The sequence below is a fragment of the Leguminivora glycinivorella genome, chromosome Z (genome assembly GCF_023078275.1).
Source record: "Leguminivora glycinivorella isolate SPB_JAAS2020 chromosome Z, LegGlyc_1.1, whole genome shotgun sequence".
In the NCBI taxonomy this organism is placed as follows: domain Eukaryota; kingdom Metazoa; phylum Arthropoda; class Insecta; order Lepidoptera; family Tortricidae; genus Leguminivora; species Leguminivora glycinivorella.
The window spans coordinates 41955434-41975280 of NC_062998.1; the positions used below are offsets into that span (position 1 = coordinate 41955434).

Below are 19847 nucleotides of genomic sequence, written 5' to 3' on the forward strand. Positions count from 1 at the left end.
TGAGTTTTTCGGAATGTACCTATGTGCGAAATGTCATTTGATATTTGCCAGTCGCTTTTCGGTGAAGGAGAACATCGTGAGGAGACCGGACTAATTCCAATAAGGTCTAGTTTACCCTTCGGGTAGGCGTGGCAAATGCCGGGATACCGCAAGGAGGATGTTGAATGCTTTGATCTTAATTTGAGCAAGCAAAAGAGCCAAAACTTGTATATATATGGAAAAACCGTCTTTTTGCTAAAATTTGGTCAATTTCGAGTGATTGTTGAGTTAATAAACATGTGAAATCGGGTCACTCACGTAAAATTGTCGAAGAGTCTGCGTCGGGATACCATCGACTTCGCGCGAGCTCAATGAAATTGCTCCACGTTACGGAGCGAAGCATGTCGAGCGATCTTCGACAATTTTATGTGAGGCCGGATTTTACATTATTAATAACACAAAAACCACTCGAAATCGACCAAATTTTAGTAGAAAGAAGATATTTTCCACGTATATACACCGTGTTTTTTTTTGTTTCACGGTACCACTGTAGTTTTGTTATTAAAATTGTTGTGTTGAGATTTCTGCATAAAAAAAGTCACTTCTAAATTGTAACTATGTTATTACTGTTTTTATTTTAGATCACAATAGCCCTGTTAAAGCAAGTAACGGGGAGAAAATATTATGATTTACGTTACATGACACTGAAAAAGTACTAAATTCATGAGCGGTATTTAGGGAATAAGGCATCTTAAATAAAAAAAAAATGCGTATGCTGCGGAATTACCTATTTGGTGGAAAGTTTGGTAAATAGAAAATACTTTCATTACTAATTTGCTAATTATGTATGTCCATATTGTCCATGATATGATGATATGAGTATAAGTAAATATTAAATATGATTGTGGTTCAACTTTCTCCTTGTTTGTTTTGCTAGAGTCAAACAACCGAAGCGTGGCTGTAATTCTATACCAACCTAATATCTATTTCTCAATTAGGGTCGATCGCGTTGATCATCTTTACACTCCGGACTCCTGAACTAATCAGTAAGGTACAGCGGGGCAAATATCAACTGGGGGGCAATTGTAACTGATCCATTTTTTCCATTATTACACTATGGTGTTGAATTCTACATGTATCCACTGAACACGCCTACCATATGATATAACCGGTGGACACTCTATTTGATAATACAAACATTGTAAAACATGGAAATAATGGATAAGTTACATTTGTCCCCCAGTCGGGATTTGCCCCGCTATACTTTATCTATTTATTAAATCATTACATCTGTATAATAGTATTTTATACAATCGTGAATACATAGCTTTTCAGTCGAGTATCATGTTTAGGCCACGAAGCTAGCTGAGTGGCCTAATGGTACGGTACCAGAGTGAAAAGCTTAATTATATCACTATTGTAATTATATAATACTTTTTTCTATGAGTCATCGTCTTCGTCATCAACGGACGAACAATATCATCATTCTATGTAGTTAAACTTGTTTCGAATGCAGAAAAAAATTGCCAGGTAAGTACATATAGCAAATTAGTATATAAAACTTGTATGAAATTCTATTTTTGAAATTATTGCAGTTAACTGAAGTGAACTGTAATGAAATATTATAATTGACAAAGTGTCAAAGACTATCCAACACTGAAAAAGCAGCACTTATAGTTTAGTCTGTGGTGTCCTAATTGACACATTAAAGTCGACGAGTAGAAAAAAACATAAAAAGAACTTAAACTACTAAACTTAATCTAATACGGAATAAATATAATATTTTTTTTTTACATAAAAAATATTTACAAATAAAAAACAGGAGCAAGTTTGGCACCGGATGGTAGATGAACTTAATTTGTGAACTTCGGACTTAGTATATATTATGAACGTCAAATGATATGGATTAATCTGACGACTGCGTTCTTTCCGGATGGATAGGTCTAAAACCAGAAAGGAACATCTTCCTAACATAACATACGGAAACACACTTACAACTTTACTATTCTAGTATTGTAGCAGTAATAGGCTAGTTTACTACTAGTCAAATCAGCTTCTTTTTATGATCTTATGAACTGTCAAAAAGATTTGCTAATGAAATACTGAAGAGTGACGTCACGGTCAATTCAATTTCTTTATATTTTTCTCTTTGACTTAATAAATAGAAATTATGTTTAAAAATAACTACTGTCCATATTTTTCTTCTATGTAATTATGTTGGGCTTTATTTCGTGCACTGCATAAAATATTTTATTTTAAGCCTATTGCTAACCATCAGATCGGATGGTTTGTCAGCTCATTTGCCTCATACGGAAAAACTTTTTTTTGGTTTCTAATGTAGGTCAAATTCAAATTAGTTTAAGTAGTCTATTGTGACTACACATTTTTAACCGACTTCAAAAAAGGAGGAGGTTCTCAATTCGACTGAATTTTTTTTTATTTTACTTTAATTTATCGATCATCTTTGGTACTACTTTGTAATTCAAATAAAATGAAACTGTTCCTTCTTGAAAAGTAAGTAAAAAAAAACTAAATATGTACCTCGAAATTTAAAAGAGTAGCGCGTTGATGTCTTTTGTACTTGCTCGGCGGCGACAGGTAATTATTCGATTTATTACAGTTCACCAAACCGTTTTGATAGAAGACATTACGTTACAGTTTAGTAGACCCTCTATCATGAATTTTTAGCGTAAACGTCATCGAAAAAAAAGTTATTGTACGAAAAAAGTGAACGGTTCTCATAGTCTTTAAGGCACTGGTCCCACCGCGAGCTAGTAAGCTATGAGCTATCGGCTGTAAAAACGAACAAAAAATAAACACTCCCGTGTAAATAAAAGAGACACGGCGATTTATCTTTTGTTCGTTTTTATAGCCGATAGCTCATAGCTTACTAGCTCGTGGTGGGACCAGTGCCTAAGTTATAATGTATCGTTTGTCCACATTTTCGTTAGTCATAAGTCATAATTTGGTTTTTCTGAGAAACGCGTTACTTTTTAGGGTTGCCATAAAACAAACCTAACCTTACCCAACCTATCTATTGAAAACCTTGAGAGTACCGTTTCTGAATTATGACTAATGATAATCTGGCAATCATTACATTATGACTATCAATCATTACGGCAAAGGGATCCGGAATACTGTAGTTAGTTTGGTATTCAAACTCTTAATTCTACCAATAAAGTCAATGAGTAGAATAAGCTTTTGAGGCCGACGATTTTTCATTACATTTTGAACCTAATTTAAGTAGTCTCTAACGTAAGCCTAAGTGCGTTTTTACATTATCCGATCCGATATCGGATGTAGGACCGATATTCCATACATTCCTTTGCCTGGCTTTGAAATCCTTCCTACATCCGATATCGGATCGGATAATGTGAAATCGCACTAAGGAGCTTAAGTCAAACTTTGGGATACTTGAAGGGAATCCTCATACTTAAAAGTATCCACTATAACAGAATCCTTATACTCTTGCCCCCTGTTGAATTAGGTCATCATTCATGAATGCTGTGCTGTGACAAAAATATCAAGACTTTGACAGTGGTAATAGTACATTGTGCAACAAGAGGAGGAACACTATTACTAACGAGGGTAAGTTAAATCGCGACGACTTGCCGGAGCGATTTAGACTCGAGTTTGTAATATTCATACTCCCCGAGTTACACACAATGTTTTTCATCACACTTGCAATATAAAAATATGTAAAAAGATTTGAAAAAAGTTAAATACGGTACTAAAATTTTCATAACTCCCTTGGGAGAACGATCTTTCTATAACTCACGCTCCGCCTACGTGCAAAATCATATTTAGTGTGCGAGTGTGATGAAAAATTAGTTTTGGATTAGATGGTCTCTAATGTCTATAATCTAATATTTAATAAAGCCTCGCACTATACTGTAATAAAAAATGTTGTGCATACATATCTTGGTGTCTTCCCGGCTCCAACTTACGAGGAGGAGTGACTGGAGAGGCCTAAAGCATCACGCACAACGAAACTTACCAATACCACACACACTTACTTCTTATCGCACACTTTACTGAACTTTCATTGTCTCAGCGTATTCTTGGCCGCCCCTTTATTTTGCGATGAGGCGTCCCCCAAAACAATTTGTCTTCATTCAACAATTCAATCACATTTTCGGTTCAGTAGTCGAGCGATTCGGTCGATTGCGCAATATTTGGTTACGTTGCCATTAGATTCGGTTTATTTTTGACTGCAATCTCGTAACTGGGGCGCGTCGAATTGTCCCTCGTGTACTTTTTGGGTGCCATAACTAACAACTAGCCGTTCTACTACTTACTTACTGCAAATGAGAACTTTCAAACTTGTTAAAAATAGGTGACATCGGGTAATGATCTAATAACGTTCACGCCTTCTTATTACTTACCATGAAAGCAGCCGAATGCTTGACGGAGTTTCCGCGCGATGACATGATTCGCTTATTACATAGTTAGTGCACTAAATTACAGGTGGTAAACGAAAGTGTTACACGTAACAATTTATTACAAAATTACATAACAACACATAAATAAAAGTGTGCAGTAACAAATGTACATGTACATCCTTTGGTTTGTTTCGGTTTTTTATTTTATTTTGTACTTTCATTATAATCAGCAGAACTCTTAGCATATAAGTTCTACACATGATGTTACCACATTTAAAAAATTGTAGTTATTTTTATCATCGTAGGTATTATTTAATTTGCATTTTGCGCTCGTTATCTCAAGCTTTATTAGTTTTAAAAACAACAGACTATAATTAAGTCTTTTTTATTGTTTTTTAACGGTTCTGGAGTTTTCGATACAATACACAATACTGGCACATTTTTTTAACTAATGATTCTGAAAAAAAGTAAAAGCACTTGCGTTCATATTTTTATTTTTAGTAAACATTGTACGTAACTATTTTAATAGAGAATCATTTCCTACTTTGTTTCTGTCTTCCTAAGTTTGGAAGAGCAATGCGATACAAGATCTTTTCGAAGTAACGAAATATTTCCTAAGCTCTCAGCTCAACTGCTCTAAATGATGTTACTTGGTTAATTGTACGAGTAGGTATCTTAATATATAAGCATACCAATCTAAACTAACAAGGTATGATGTAAAATATCCCGCTGCCTGTTACAGTGTTCAGAGCAACTAATTCTCATTAATTAGGATTATTCTTGATCTAAATACTATCTGAATTTTTACAAGCACAATGGAACCGACCGAACATATTGTGGCGTCGTTGATATAGGTTTCTACACATGACTTAAATAAGGTTTAAATAATATGTACTAATAGACCACAGTCTCGTGTCCTCCGGTGTTGATAGTTTGCTGTATGCCGGCGACCCGGGAGTAGGACACGATGTCGTTCACCGCCTTGTCCTCGGGCGAGAGCGCCGTGCTGCCGGACGGCGCCGCCGCGAACGCGTTCGCCGGATCGTCAAACCCGGACGGGGCCGCTTGGAATGTCACCGGGAACTCTGGAGTCGACTGAGCGCTGGGCAGAACGTTCTCGGTCGGCGCTAAAGAAGACAGCGGAGCCTGAACCGAGGGGCTGGTGAATTCGTTCCCGCTAAACGCCGTAGGCGTGGGTGACTCCGCAAACGGATCGTGACTGGCAACCTGACTTGTGCTTTGGGGAGCCAGAGAGGAAAATATATCGTTAGATGCCGGTTCCGGCGCCGCGTTTTGGACGAAAGCGAACGTACCGGGAAAACTTTGTTGAAGTCCATCTATTGCTGTAAAAGCGTCATCTTCTTCATCTCCTTCTTCTGTCACTTGATAGCCACCGCCGCCGGCGGCGTGACCGTTCGTGATACTTGGTAAGCCCCCCGGCAACGAATCGAACACTTTGACCTGCTTGACAGTGTGTGTTATGCCATGGACCTGTGGCGTCCGAGGAATGAATGAGGGCGCACCGTAAGCCGGCGCTGCGGGGCTGTAGCCACCGAAGTCCTCTTCAAAAGTCGTGGGCGTGGGGTCGTAGCTAAATGAAGGGACATCGTGTTGAGGGAAATACGACGAGGGGATGTCGTGGTGATGATGACCACCGTGGTGGCCGTGATGGCCGTGATGGCCGTGGTGCCCGTGGTGGTGCCCGTGGTGACCGTGGTGCCCATGGTGACCGTGGTGGCCGTGGTGACCATGGTGTCCTTTGCTCTCCGTCTTCTTTTTGTGTACCTTCTTCACATGATGGTAGTGGTGTCCGTGAGGAATGTGGGGTTTGTGATGGTGATGGTGGTGGTGATGGTGATGTTCCTTCTTTGGTTTATAGTGATGATGGTGAATCGTTATCACTTTTGTATGGTGATCGTGGTGAATAAACTCGGGTACGTGTACTTTCACATGATCACTGTGAACAAGACAAAAAAAACTCGATATATAATTATAAAGAATATTATATGTAAATTAAGCAGGAACATTAATTAATACGATCGTAAATTATTGGTAACAACATTTTAATTTGTTATGTTATAAAATTGAGGTGTGCTAGTAGTGGTATACTTAGTACCTATTTACTATGTTACTCTAAAGACGTTTGAAATAAATAATGTACCTTTATTAACAAGTACAGTAGGTACGTATTTGTGTACATTTAAGAACACGTAGAATTCGTTAGCAGAATTGCAATGCCAAATCAATCACTCGCAACGCACAGCTAAGGATAATGTGATTAATGTGTTATAAGATTATTTATTTTGTAGAAGTAATTGCTTACTGATGTTTCTCCCCGTGTCCACCGCTCTCGCCGCCGTCCACCAGAAGCATCACCAGCACTGCAAGGTATTTACTCAAATCCATGTCTCAGTCTTATCACACACTATCTAGATATCTGTCCAGCATACGAGTCTCGAGCAACACTGTAACACTATAGACGCAACCTATTTCACATTTTGTTGTCCTATCCTAGGTTTAGTCGTACTACAAGCCGAGGCCACTACGCTGCGAGTCCGCGCCGCACGGTCGGTGCACCGAACAGGATTGAATAGCGAAATATCGTGAGATGACCATTTATCCAATTTCACTTAAATAAACCCGTAATATCAACAAAAAGACAATAACGACCATTGTCAACGAAGCATGCAGTAAGCGAGGCACACTCTAGGAAGTGGGCGAAACGATAACCGTTCCAATTTATTCGCCGCGAGAGTTCCAATTGCAGATTAGGAAATGGCACGTTAGAACCGTTTTTATCGGCGTTGTATGAAATAAGTATTTCGTTACCGTTCCAAAGGAACGCATTCTATTAGTTCGCTGTGTGAACGCCGTTACCGAATTTGAGGGTTCGAATTCGCGACGCCATCAGTTCTGCGTCAGCCGTCTAGAGGCTCGGCCACGTCGGAAGGGCAGTGTTTACGAAACATCGTGAGAGGTTTTATGAATTATCCACCGTTTTAGTCATTTCCTAGCAATAAAAAATATCTGACGGCGAGATCCATAATGAACGTTAATAAAACAAAATGGTCATAAAATATGGCCGGCGTCAGCAATAAATAACGCTTGTAGGCGTCAGTTTTGAGTCCGTAAATATTCCCAAGTGTAAACGGGTTCAGTAAAATTTAATTATCTATTTCAATCGGATTTATTGATTGCCCTCGAGAAGGATATTTGTTAGTAGTTTTATAAGGTTTTATGACTGGCCGCCGGCACCGGATTTATATCAATTAACTTTTGGAAGATATATTATTGCGCTCGCTCTTTAGTGCCATAGATACCTATCGATCCCAAGTGCGTTTTCACATTATCCGATCCGATATCAGATATACCACCTTGGATTTTTTCCATTGAAATCCTTCCGACATCCGATATCGGATCGGATAATGTGAAAACGCACTAACGCATCGTCTTCTTAAATTCTACGATTTGTATACCTACATAAAATATAAAGGATAATAATCGAAAGAATTTTGAGATGTTTGATAAGTTTGTAGAACCTTTTTTTTAGAACACAAAAATATAAAATTTCTTACCTATCATGCAAAAGTCATAATTTAATGATTGCCAGATTATCATTAGATTCATAAGTCATAATTCTGAAAGGATTAACTATTCAGAGATTTCATTAAGAGTTCTATTAGGTTATGCTTAGGTTAGGTTTGTTTTATGGCAAAACCAAATTATGACTAACGAAAATGTGGACAAACGATAAATGGGATTCCTTCGTATTATTTACGAAAACGTTGACTGACACGCGGGCGGTTGTGGACTCTGGGTACTTAATGCGCCAGGATACAGACGAGGGTGCATAGCCAACGTACATATGTACGTACTACGTACCAATCAAGGATCTTTTTTTAGCGCCACCTATTAAATACTATCGTAACTACATTGATGATGTAGGCAATTTATTTTTTTCAAAATGTGTATTGACATGATATCATGATATTAAAATAAAGAAATATGCCATTTGTTCTTATAAAAAATAAAAACATGCAAAAATATTTAGGGGAAATAATATGATTTTGGCCACTTCCAGGCTGCGAAACAACGCCATCTAGATTAAGCCTAAAAAGCCCATACATTTCAGGGGTACGCTTTTCGTATAGGATTTGTCAGTCCCGTATTACCTATATCGTTCTTGGCACCAATCATTTACACTCCGTAGCGTATGAAGCGCAACTAACATGGAGACAACGCGTTTTGCTATCGTAGCACAAGCGATTGTCTTCTTGCCTAGGCAAGTAAGCATCCTGGCCAGCATCCTCTTGGTGTAAAGTAAACCTTACATTTCACTTAATTAGCGTTACGTGCTGACTTCGGCATGCCTCCCAGATGTCCGCAATACCATTGAGAAGTGTATGAACACTAACTTATATATATTATATTATATGACATTCTTACACAGATCGAATGAGTCCCATGGTAAGCTCAAGAAGGCTTGTGTTGTGGGTACTCAGACAACGACATATTTAATATACAGATACTTATATACATTAGAAAACGTCCATGACATACGAACAAATATCTGTGCTCATCACACAAATAAATGCCCTTACCGGGATTCGAACCCGGGACCGCGGCTTAGCAGGCAGGATCACTACCCGCTAGCTATTTACTTATCAGACCTAGTCAGTTACTAAAATGGTATTTAAAAAGAAACTGAAATAATACTTTAAAATAAATTAAACGTACGTACGTTTATCAAAATTTAACAGGTTTTCATTTCATTCCATATTAAGGCCGGGGGCCGATTTTTGAATCTCACGGCGTTCGAATTCAGAAAATTGACACTGAAAATAGTAGGCAATTCACCGTTTTCAACCGGTATTTTAGTGACAGTGAGACTCAAAAATCGGCCCCCTGACCAGAAACATATGACTATGCGCCATGTTGCGGAATTTCATTAGAACTATTTTCTTCATACTAAACTGAACTGTCACCGCATACATCAGAATAACAGCGCCCTCATGGCAAGAATCATTATATTTCTGGTCAGGCTTTATGTGACTAATGAAATAACCTCACTGTTTCCGTATAATCCGTATTTTTGAATCAAATCTTTAGTAACCAACTACTTATAGCTTATACTTTAGATGCCAAACGCCAGCAACGCAAAGACAGACCGAAGCCCTCCTATATATACATACAATACCTCTGGCCAACTATAGCACTATTGTAGCACTTGCCAAAGGCCGGCAACAGACAGTCTGAAAAATTCATAATCTTAAAAAAGATTTGTATGCAAACTGACACTGACAGATCTGTCAGTGTCAGTTTGAACTGTCAGTTTGCATACAAATCTTTTTTAAGATTATGAATTTTTAAGACTGTCTGTGGCGTGCCAAAGAGTCTTTAAGACGAAGTTCGGCCTGGCCAGCCATATTAGAGCCTATAACAGGCGTAATCTATAGTTGCTGAGGTCGCCGTCGCCGTAATCGGTGAGGAGGACTAAGTATATATAAAAATTCATAACAAAGTTTTATATAACATTTTAGATTTTCTGATTTTTCCTTTAATACAAGAACTATTTAATAATATTTGTAATTCGTCCGTTTAGCGCATGTAGCTCGTTAGAATCTCCCTGCCGAGTGAGAATAGGGACCCGTCTAATTACGACACAGAAAAGAATGAATATTAATAATGTTATGTCAATTTCGTGATCTAGATCCGGTCCAGCCCATCCCCATCTTGCACTAAGCTTTGCTTTATCTCAAACGTTTATAATTAGATATTTAAGTTATTCTATAGTACCTATTAGCAACTATTAGCTTAAATAACGACGATTTAATACAGGACTGACAAAGCCCATACAAAAAAGCGTACCATTGAAATGTATCGGCCTTTTATGCTTAAAACTAGATGGCGCTGTTTCGCAGCCTGGAACTGGCCAAAATCATATTTTCCCCAAATATTTTTGCGTGTTTTTGTTTTTTTATAAGAACAAATGACATATTTCTTTATTTTAATATAATGATATCACGTCAATACACATTTTTAAAAAAATTGTAGGCATCATCAGTGTAATGATAATATTTAATAGGTGGCGCTAAAAAATTGAGGTACGATCCGTACGATTCTTAGTGTGAAGATTGTAAATCCTATATAAATCATCCTTGGTTTAAAGTAGGACAGTCGTGAATCTCGTACTCAAAATAAACGAATATTATACGTAATAAGTAAAGCCACATTTATAAAAAAAGAAGAAAGTAACATCACATTTTATCGTCGTTATAACTTGGTCACAGTTCTTTTAGTTTTATAATGTGATGCGATGAGTGAATGAACACGCAGTAACAGTTAACGCCATTTGTGGTTTCTATTTCTACTAACATCACATTATTAGGTACCTAAGTACTGGACAGGGACAGTATTCGACTCGCATTAAATGTCAATGTACACCATTTCAAAATCAACAGTGAATATTATAAGCATTTGATTTTATCAAGTCTTCGATGAAGTCTACAATGCAACCGAATCTATTTGTTGTAAAAATAATGCAACAAAAATAATTTGGTTTCGTTGTCACACCTGTCACCTAACTGTGGATTGAAAATGTCTAATTTTGATAGAATATCCATACTAATATTGTAAATGGGAAAGTGTGTGTGTCTGTTTGTTTGTCCGTCTTTCACGGCAAAACGGAGCGACGAATTGACGTGATTTTTTTAAGTGGAGATAGTTGAAGGGATGGAGAGTGACATAGGCTACTTTTGTCTCTTTTTAACGCGAGCGAAGCCGCAGGCAAAAGCTAGTGATTGTATATATGCCACAACTCGCGAATTTGTCTTCATCATCGAATAATCAACACGAAACGTCAGTATTGGCAAGTCTAATAAAGCTCCTAAAATTATAGTTACCGAAGTAACTATGATAAATAAATTCATACTTAATAAATTTTACATACCTAGGTTACAGATCATTATGATATCTTTATATCTATGACTTAACGAATACCCTGTGAACCTGGGGGAGGGAGAGAAAGAGGTTAAAATGTTCTATTTTAGTTTTTCCTTACATCACGGAAAGTATCCAACGACAGTGTGATTATTATGAAAGAATCAACGCTAGTTCTTGCTACAAGTTTTATTGTAAAGTCTGTTCGGAAAGTGTAGAGTCGTGAAATGTATGGGTCCAATACATTCCACGACTCTTCACTTTCGTCGTTATGTACGAAAATTGATGGCGATAATTAAGTAAATTGACTTTTAACTTCTAAGTATTTCCATAAATTTAAATCTACTCTAGACAAGCTTCTCACCATTTCTTCTAAAAATTACATTATTTATTTTCTTTTAAAAATTATAATTCTTTCCATTTTCACTTTGTAATACTTAGTAATACATATAAAATGTTATTGTAAAGTTGTGCTATCATTAAGATTCCATCATTGACATTGCTTTTCTTCTTCTTCTTCTTCAACCTAGCATTTTCCCGGCCTAGCGCCAGGGTCCGCTTTCCTGCTCAGCCTTCTCCACTTTGCCCGGTCTTCGGCATCCTGTGGTGAGAGATTGTTCTCTTCCATGTCCGCTGACACGACGTCCAGCCAGCGCTTCTTAGGCCTACCGCGGCCGCGTGACCTAGGGCCTTGGACGGTGAGGTTGAGGCATCTGTTTCCGACGTAGTCTACCGGTCTGCGGCGTATGTGGCCATACCATCGTAGGCGACTTTCCTGCGGCTTGTCCGCAACGTCACGGATTCCGACACTTTATACGAAACAAAATTCGCAATACTTTTACCTATAAAATTTTGCCGTAGAATACAGTAGCGGACAAAAATTTATCATATTGGTTACATATTGAAAACAATAAGTCCAAAATTCTTAAATTTAGACTAATATCAAGTAAATAACTATTGTATCAACATTACAAATCGTCACTACTTTAAAAAAAACTTGTATCTTCGTCTTTCAATGAAAAGAAAATTGTAGTAAGTATGTATGGAATGCATATAGACTTACTGCGTTTTAACTTTGAGGAACAGCGTGAGATACGAGATTTTTTAAAAGTAGTGACGAAATATGTATTTGAATACTTACGAGTCTTAGGAGTTCCTGCACGTGGCCCGTGGCAGCCACGACAGCCTAATGCGGATTATAGACTTTACACTTGGATTTAACAGTCAAAATAATAATAAAACTAACTTAAAAACTAAAATAAAATAATAATAATAATAACTATAAGTAAAAAATAGGCTCCAAAACCGCACCTTGTGGCAAGGTGCCAAGGAGGCTGGCGGCATTGCCACGTTTACACTTGACTCGTAAGTATTCAAATACATATTATTATTTGTAATGATGATACAACAGTTGTTTACTTGTTATTAAAGTCTAATTTTAAGAATTTTCGACTTATTGTTTTCGATATATATATAACCAGTATGATAGATTTTTTTCCGCTGCTGTAGGTACATAATATTGATTTTGTAAGTTTAATGCATGACATATGCATGATCTCAACCTAACCTAAATCAAGTAAAAAACTAACTAATTAAATAATAATAGATTAAGAGTTTTATTTGTAAAGTTTCTAATTAAATATTGAAATAAGTACTTAAAACTGTTATTTTCTTTTAGTTAAATGTATACGTGAACTAAAATTCAAACCCTACTTTAATTGTTCAAGTCGCTGAAACCAAGTTGTGCTTTTTGAACAGTAGAATCTCAATTAAAATTTTTCGCTTCTGTTACAAATGTTTGTGGGTAATACATACAACATACATATGCCATAAGTATGGAGCAATGTATGACCTAGACCATACCATACTTAAATAGTACATTACGGCACAAGTTACGAATTTCCTTTTCGCACGTGTATCGTACGACGTTTTTCAGTAGGTACCTACAGATGACTCTCCGAAGTTTCGACCTGACAAGAAATGTGTAGGTATATACCTACTGAAAAACGTCGTACGATACACGTACGAAAAGGAAATACGGAATTCGTGTCGATTTAAAATACTCCCCTCGGTCGTGTTTTATTTATCGCCACTCGTTTCGAACTTCCTTTTTCGCACTTGTATCGTAATGTACTATTTTTTAATTTTTTTATAACTAACAAATATGCTCATAAACAGATCTCCATTCATTTTGTTACATCCTGAATGGGTACAAAAAAAAGTGAAAACCAAGCAATGATATAACCTCTCTTTTGCACTGCAATTGCAACACAAAAAAAGTTCTATACAATTATGTTTACACTCAAATTTTACACCCATTTGTAAACGCTACATACATGTCAAGTTTGACTTCTCGCCGAATGCATCATACGGTTGATTATTTTAGGTGAGTTTATTGTGATATTTGTGATTATAATCAGGGGGCCGATTTTTGAATCTCGACCATTCGATTTTGTGAAATTCGTTCAATAATATCTCCACTACTAGCGATTTAAATTCTACTAACAGAATCGAAAACGAGTGGTCATTACCACTAGTTTTAAAATTACTAGCCGGCCTTTTTCAAAAATAGCATTATGTTGTTTTCCACAGACTTTCGAACGGCGAATTCCTGCGTTCGAAATCCAAAAATCGATCCCCAGGTGTTACTTTCATTACGGTCGTGCTAATATAATATAGAATTTTCAACAACTAGGACACGCAGTGTTTGTAATTTTGTTATATTTGACCATAACTACGACTAAATTACTTGAATATGTAGGTCACAGTAGATAAACTACCTTTTCATCACACCCGCACTTTAAATGTGCTATTGCACGCAGGTGGAGCGTGAGTTATAGAAAAATCGTTCTCCCAAGGGAATAATGAAATTTCTTGTACCGTACTTAACTTTTCTACATCTATTTACATATTTTTACATTGCGAGTGTGATGAAAAACATTGTGTGTAACTCGGGAAGTATGAATATTACTAACTCGAGTCTTTAAATTGCTCCGGCAAGACGTCGCGATTTAACTTACTCTCGTTAGTAATATTCAACTTCCCCCTTGTTGCACAATGTACAATTATATTGGAGCCAACTCTTTCATCAACATACTCGTTAAGGGCTGAACGTATGAAAACGCATGTTTTATTACGCGTTTTCGTGTTCTCAGAAAATGCTCACAAATTATAAAATCACTTTGTATTTGTGGTGTTGTCATTAAGAATAATACTATAATATTTACGTACTAAAATTCGCTTTTGAAAATTTATTTCATTTCGCATTGCATATTTTAATTAGGTGAGTTTTATACATCAACTAACTTGTTAAGAGCCTGTTTTGTTAATATACCTACTTAAGAATATTAGAAACTACTTAAATAAACAATAAACACTTAGGTATCCACTCACTTCAAGTCAAAATAAGATATTAGGTTTAATGTAACTATTTATTCTAAACTTATTACATTTGTCACTTAGTTGATTATAGAATAAAGTTAATAGAACTAGATGAATGATTAAGTAAATAGAGTCTTGCAGTCTTTGGCAAACGGAAAACAATGTAAAAAGTAACTTACTTTTAAAATAATGAAGTCTAAGATTTGTAAGTTCCTCTATTTGGCACATGACGGCCACCGTAGAACGTAAACGTGCACAACCTAATGAAATTATAAATAAAATTCCGTAATAAAACCAAATAAAACCGTCAATAAAAACAGGTTTATTAATAAGTATCAATAAGAACGAACAAACTTTGAATATTTTACCGTTTTCTTTAAGCGCATCGTTATGCTATGCAATCGATATATAATCGATTCAAGCAATACGTAAATAATCGTTAGATTTAGTAAACGAAACGTCTGAGCCACATCGCTACAAACTTAAATACAAATGTGTCAAAATGAGGAACTTACAGCTCTGGGAGAATGCGTAATATTGTCGAACCAAAATACATTTTGTACACATAACTATCTTCTACTTAAATTTTACGTTAAAGACGTTTCACTTAACATACAAATAAAATTACATGAAATTAATTTATTTTAACACGTTAGTGACTAAATTAAAATGATTGTAATTTTTCCAACATCGATATAATTCAGTGTAATTTTTAATTTAAAGCTGGAATAGGTACAAATAAGTTAAGTATGGCTGGTTCTCCAAGAATTCTGTTTCTTCTCAACCGAGTCTTCAATTCCTGAAAATACGAGAAATTAGGTAGTTATATGTCTTTTAATTAATACAGGTATTTGTTTTGAGACTTAAAACTCCCGTTAATTAAGCCTATTTAAAATCTAGACATAATTACACGTAATATAATATATGTAAGTATAATGTGTGTATTAACTATTTACTCACATATACATCAATACAAAGCGACTAAAATATTGGGTATATTTCAATCGAGTCGCTCTGTTCGATGCCGCACTAACAGAAAGTCTGTTATACACTGTCAAACAAGTCTGTCAGTAAACAAGAATAAAGAAAACCATATGCATCCTTTTCTTTAGGTTGCTAGAGAAAAGGATACCTATAGTTTTCTTTGTTCTTATTTACTGACAGACCTGTTTGACAGAGTATAAATAACTAAATAAAATCTCATTGATTAAGAAAATGACGACTCAACTTTTCAAAATGCGATTGTCAAAAGTTTCTCACGATTGGGAAGTGTGCCCTATTTTGTACATATCGCAAATACAGGCACATTTACCTAATTTTTTTTTCTTCTATAAAGCGGGATGACATGTCGATTGGGCAGCAGCGGCAGGTCGTGGTCGTCGGGCGCGTCGAGCGGCACGTCGGGCAGGAACTCCGGGATGCCGATGCCCGGCACGGGCTGGCTGTGCTGGCCCTCGTCGTGCAGGTGCATGTGGTGGAAGTGCTCGTGCTCCTCCGAGGGCGCGAGCGCGAGCAGCGGCTCCACGTGGTCGTGGTGCGTGTGATGGTGGTGTATCGTCTTGTACACTGTGTGCGTGTGCTTTATCTTCTTCACTTTGTAGGGCACGTGGATGACTACTTTCTTTTTGCGCCTGTGAACAGATACGGTTGACATGTTAAAAAATGGTTAGATTTTTTATACGTGAAGTTCGGTAGACATGATATAAATTTACTAGGGCTCACGTAAACGGAGCCTAAACATGCACGCGGCTTTAGATATCCGAATAGCTAAATAATAATTATTATTATTCATGAACACATAATACTAAATCATTATTACATGATAAGTGTACATAATACGACTATCATGATAATTATATTGCAGAATTTCTAATGTTTGTTGCTAATGCTATACAGGACCATTTGTTATGTACCTATGTGCGCAATCTGTTGCTGAATTGATATTGATATGGATGACCCAACAATATTATTAATTGTTCACGCTTTTAAGTAAATATATATACCTAGTACAGGATCAGCGATGCGATGAATCGTGGCATCATATTAATTTAAATTTAATTTAATTATAATTACGTACTTTATGCATATAACTATTACTACACAAAATTGTAGATGTGAAAATCAAACGTCATGTGTTTCATAATTGAGTCACCAAGTGGCACCTGCTTACAAGTTTTCCCTCTAACAATCCACTGAACATTTTTTATGAGACCCAGTATGTGTGCGGTGCACCAAGACTATGCCTCATAAACAATGGTGATAGAACATCCACACAATACACGCTTTTTTCGGCACTCTTACTAAGTGCAATTACAACAGTGAAACCTAAAAAGTCGTGTTACTATTAATGCCGTAGAAATTTTCTTTCCGTTTTTATGAAGAAGAAAAACAACAACTGTGGACGTTACGTATGTTACAGAAACTTCTCGAACTTATGTAATGTATATAAACGACTTCACGCGCGAAATTGTAAATATTTACTTCAGCCACGCGACTTTTTCATGTATAAATATATTTTAGAATTTCTTGTCTATAAAAATAAGGTTGAATATCGATGGACAAAGCTTTGGACGGGTCCGTCACACTTCAGCGGGTCACATGATCGTGCAATCCGCGTACATGCTGTTTAATGTTGTTTCCGGCTACCGAGGGCGTACTATGTAATTCCACAAATGATTTACCATTTTTGGATTACTGATACGCAAGATAACGTGTTACTCAACAGTAATAACTAGTGAAAGTATAATTATGTTACTGTAAAAGGCGACTAACTGCCGTATTAGAGCAATACGTCTACTAGTAAGATGGTGCTTTGATTAGGATACCGATGTTAAATATACAAGTAATTCTTGACACGACTTATCCGATCCATTACAGTCGTATCACAAATATCATAATTCGTATCATTCATTTTTATAGCTGGACGTGATGGTGGTCCATGAGACCCGCAGATGGATTTAAGAAGAGGAGTTCGTACATTTTTTGTATTAATCATTATACCTACCTGATAAGAAGACTTTAACCCTTGACCGCAAGTCTGAATCTCGAGCATTTATTTATTATCATTAGCATAAATTGCACCAAAATTATAACCTTTACCAGAGCATGAATATACCTACCGACCGCGCCACTTGGCACGTGTCGGGAAGGTCAATGCCTAATGTCTGATACATACAGTAGGTATAGTCACGGTTATTGTGATGAGGTATAACGAAAATACTTACTCCTTATTCATAAACGTGCACCGAATATATCGTTTGTCCCTTTCCGATATATTGGTGTGATAGAAAGGGACAAACGATTTTTATCGGCTTGTTAACTTTAGTGAAGGTGTATGAGAAAAGGGGATAGCTCTTACTACATATTAGCTTTGTGCTTGCCTTTCTACACGTAGGTAACAAGAAACATCTGTACTCATATAATCATAAATTACTGATGAGATGAAATCTTCCCATGAATATATTCATGAATCATTTTTCCAAAATAATATAAGATAGGTGAAGCTTAAAATAAAATTTCAAATGTTTTAAAAAGTTTTCGCAATACACATAATTAGTAGGTGATGAATGGTTAATGATAATTTGACTCACCCTTCAGATGAACTGAGCAGCACTGCCATTAGGACGACTAAACTGAGCAATAACTGAAACAGGAATGAATTAAGTATAAGTAGGTACAGTTAGATAACATTGATAAAATTCAATTATTTATAAATATACTTATTTACTAGAACAGCTAATACTTGGGAAATATTGCGTTTTTATTAAGCTGTTAAAAACATATTTTGATGGTACATTCATAAATCCTAATATAATAGTTAAGAAACAACAATGCTTATCTCTAATAGGCTAATAGCTCTAAGTATTCTATTATTGAGCGTTAGCATACTTCATCGCTGTTATCCCACGCGTAGCATGTTAGCAGTAATATTTACAATTGACGTAATAATAGCGCTACTAATCGATTCGAGATTATCTGCCGATGTCACGAACTCGATGACTGATGACGATTTGCGCGCGTGTAAAGTATAAATGAATTAAGTCAGAACATGCAAATGCAGTTAACCAACATAATTAGCACCACGCAAAAACTACTTACCACTGTTCGGCAATCCATTACGGCGGGTCTATTGTGAACTAACAATAAAGTGGAAAGCACAAGTTAACATATGTTACTCAGCAAAAACCGCCGAGAGAATCGTGCGAATCACTGATCAATAAGCGCTGGCGCTGCAATTCCGGAAAATCACTTTCCCACACTTGCGCGAAAATGATGCGCACCCTGCTATGTGCCGATATACAATGAAAGCCGACGCTTCTGTCAATACTTATATATGCCTTGCATGAAGGCAACCCACGGAGCCACTGATCCCCTATTCTGGAGCACTTGCATTTTTCGTCCCGTTTCGAATGCAATGTTTTCACGGAGCTATCTCTTTCCATCTAGCCAACAGTGGGAGCAGACACTTCTAGATCGTTGTGAATTTCATTAACTCTTCTTCCGAAAGCAAATAATAACATAGTTTTGTATACGAATAACGATAAATGAACGAATATAAAAGAAACAGCATTTATCAATCTAAATACTCTCCAAAAATATTTAGACTGACTACACATTAGGTAAAAAAAATAAAGTAAAGATCTTCTTGATCAGCTTTAAAGTGTCAATTACTGTAGGTACACACCAAACATTATTTTTCTTTATTATTTAATTAAATACTCATAAATTGATGGTTATTGATCACTTGTAAGTTTTTTTATGAGATAGGAAGCAAACTAACAGACAGATCGCATGATGGTAAGCGGTCACCGACACTTATAGACACCCAAAACAGCAAAAGCAATAGCGTACGCTTCTTTCATGAAGGTTTCAAGGTCGTATCGGTCCGGAAAGGCGGCAGTTCATTTCACACGCAGTGTAAATTTGCAATAACTGCGTAAAAATTTTATGGTTCAGTTGCTTTAGTAATAATAGTAATCTGTCACAGCGATATTGCACGGCGTAGATGATCGATAAAGGCAATGTCATTAAATTGCGACGACTCAAATAAAGTAGGACTCGATTGCAAATATTCAAGCCCATTATAATGGTGTTTACTCAATTTACTCAATTCACGATGAATTTGTCATACTCTGGCATACCGCCCTAGCCAAAATGGTAGTCGGT

General features: G+C 36.5%; 2 protein-coding genes across 2 annotated transcripts; both read right to left on the reverse strand.

The window, feature by feature from the left end:
• Positions 1-4546: 4546 nt before the first annotated feature.
• On the reverse strand, positions 4547-6909 carry LOC125241940 (protein doublesex-like). The gene is made up of 2 exons (XM_048150653.1): positions 6685-6909; positions 4547-6318 (listed from the first exon to the last, which is right to left on the reverse strand). The coding sequence occupies exons 1-2, from the start codon at positions 6765-6767 to the stop codon at positions 5256-5258; spliced, it is 1146 nt and encodes a 381-aa protein (XP_048006610.1). The 5' UTR covers positions 6768-6909; the 3' UTR covers positions 4547-5255.
• An 8448-nt stretch (positions 6910-15357) lies between these two features.
• LOC125241942 lies at positions 15358-19108 on the reverse strand. Its single transcript, XM_048150654.1, has 4 exons — positions 18780-19108; positions 18272-18324; positions 15994-16312; positions 15358-15480 (listed from the first exon to the last, which is right to left on the reverse strand). Exons 1-3 carry the CDS (start codon positions 18795-18797, stop codon positions 15994-15996), a joined length of 390 nt encoding a protein of 129 aa, XP_048006611.1. The 5' UTR covers positions 18798-19108; the 3' UTR covers positions 15358-15480.
• Positions 19109-19847: the final 739 nt, after the last annotated feature.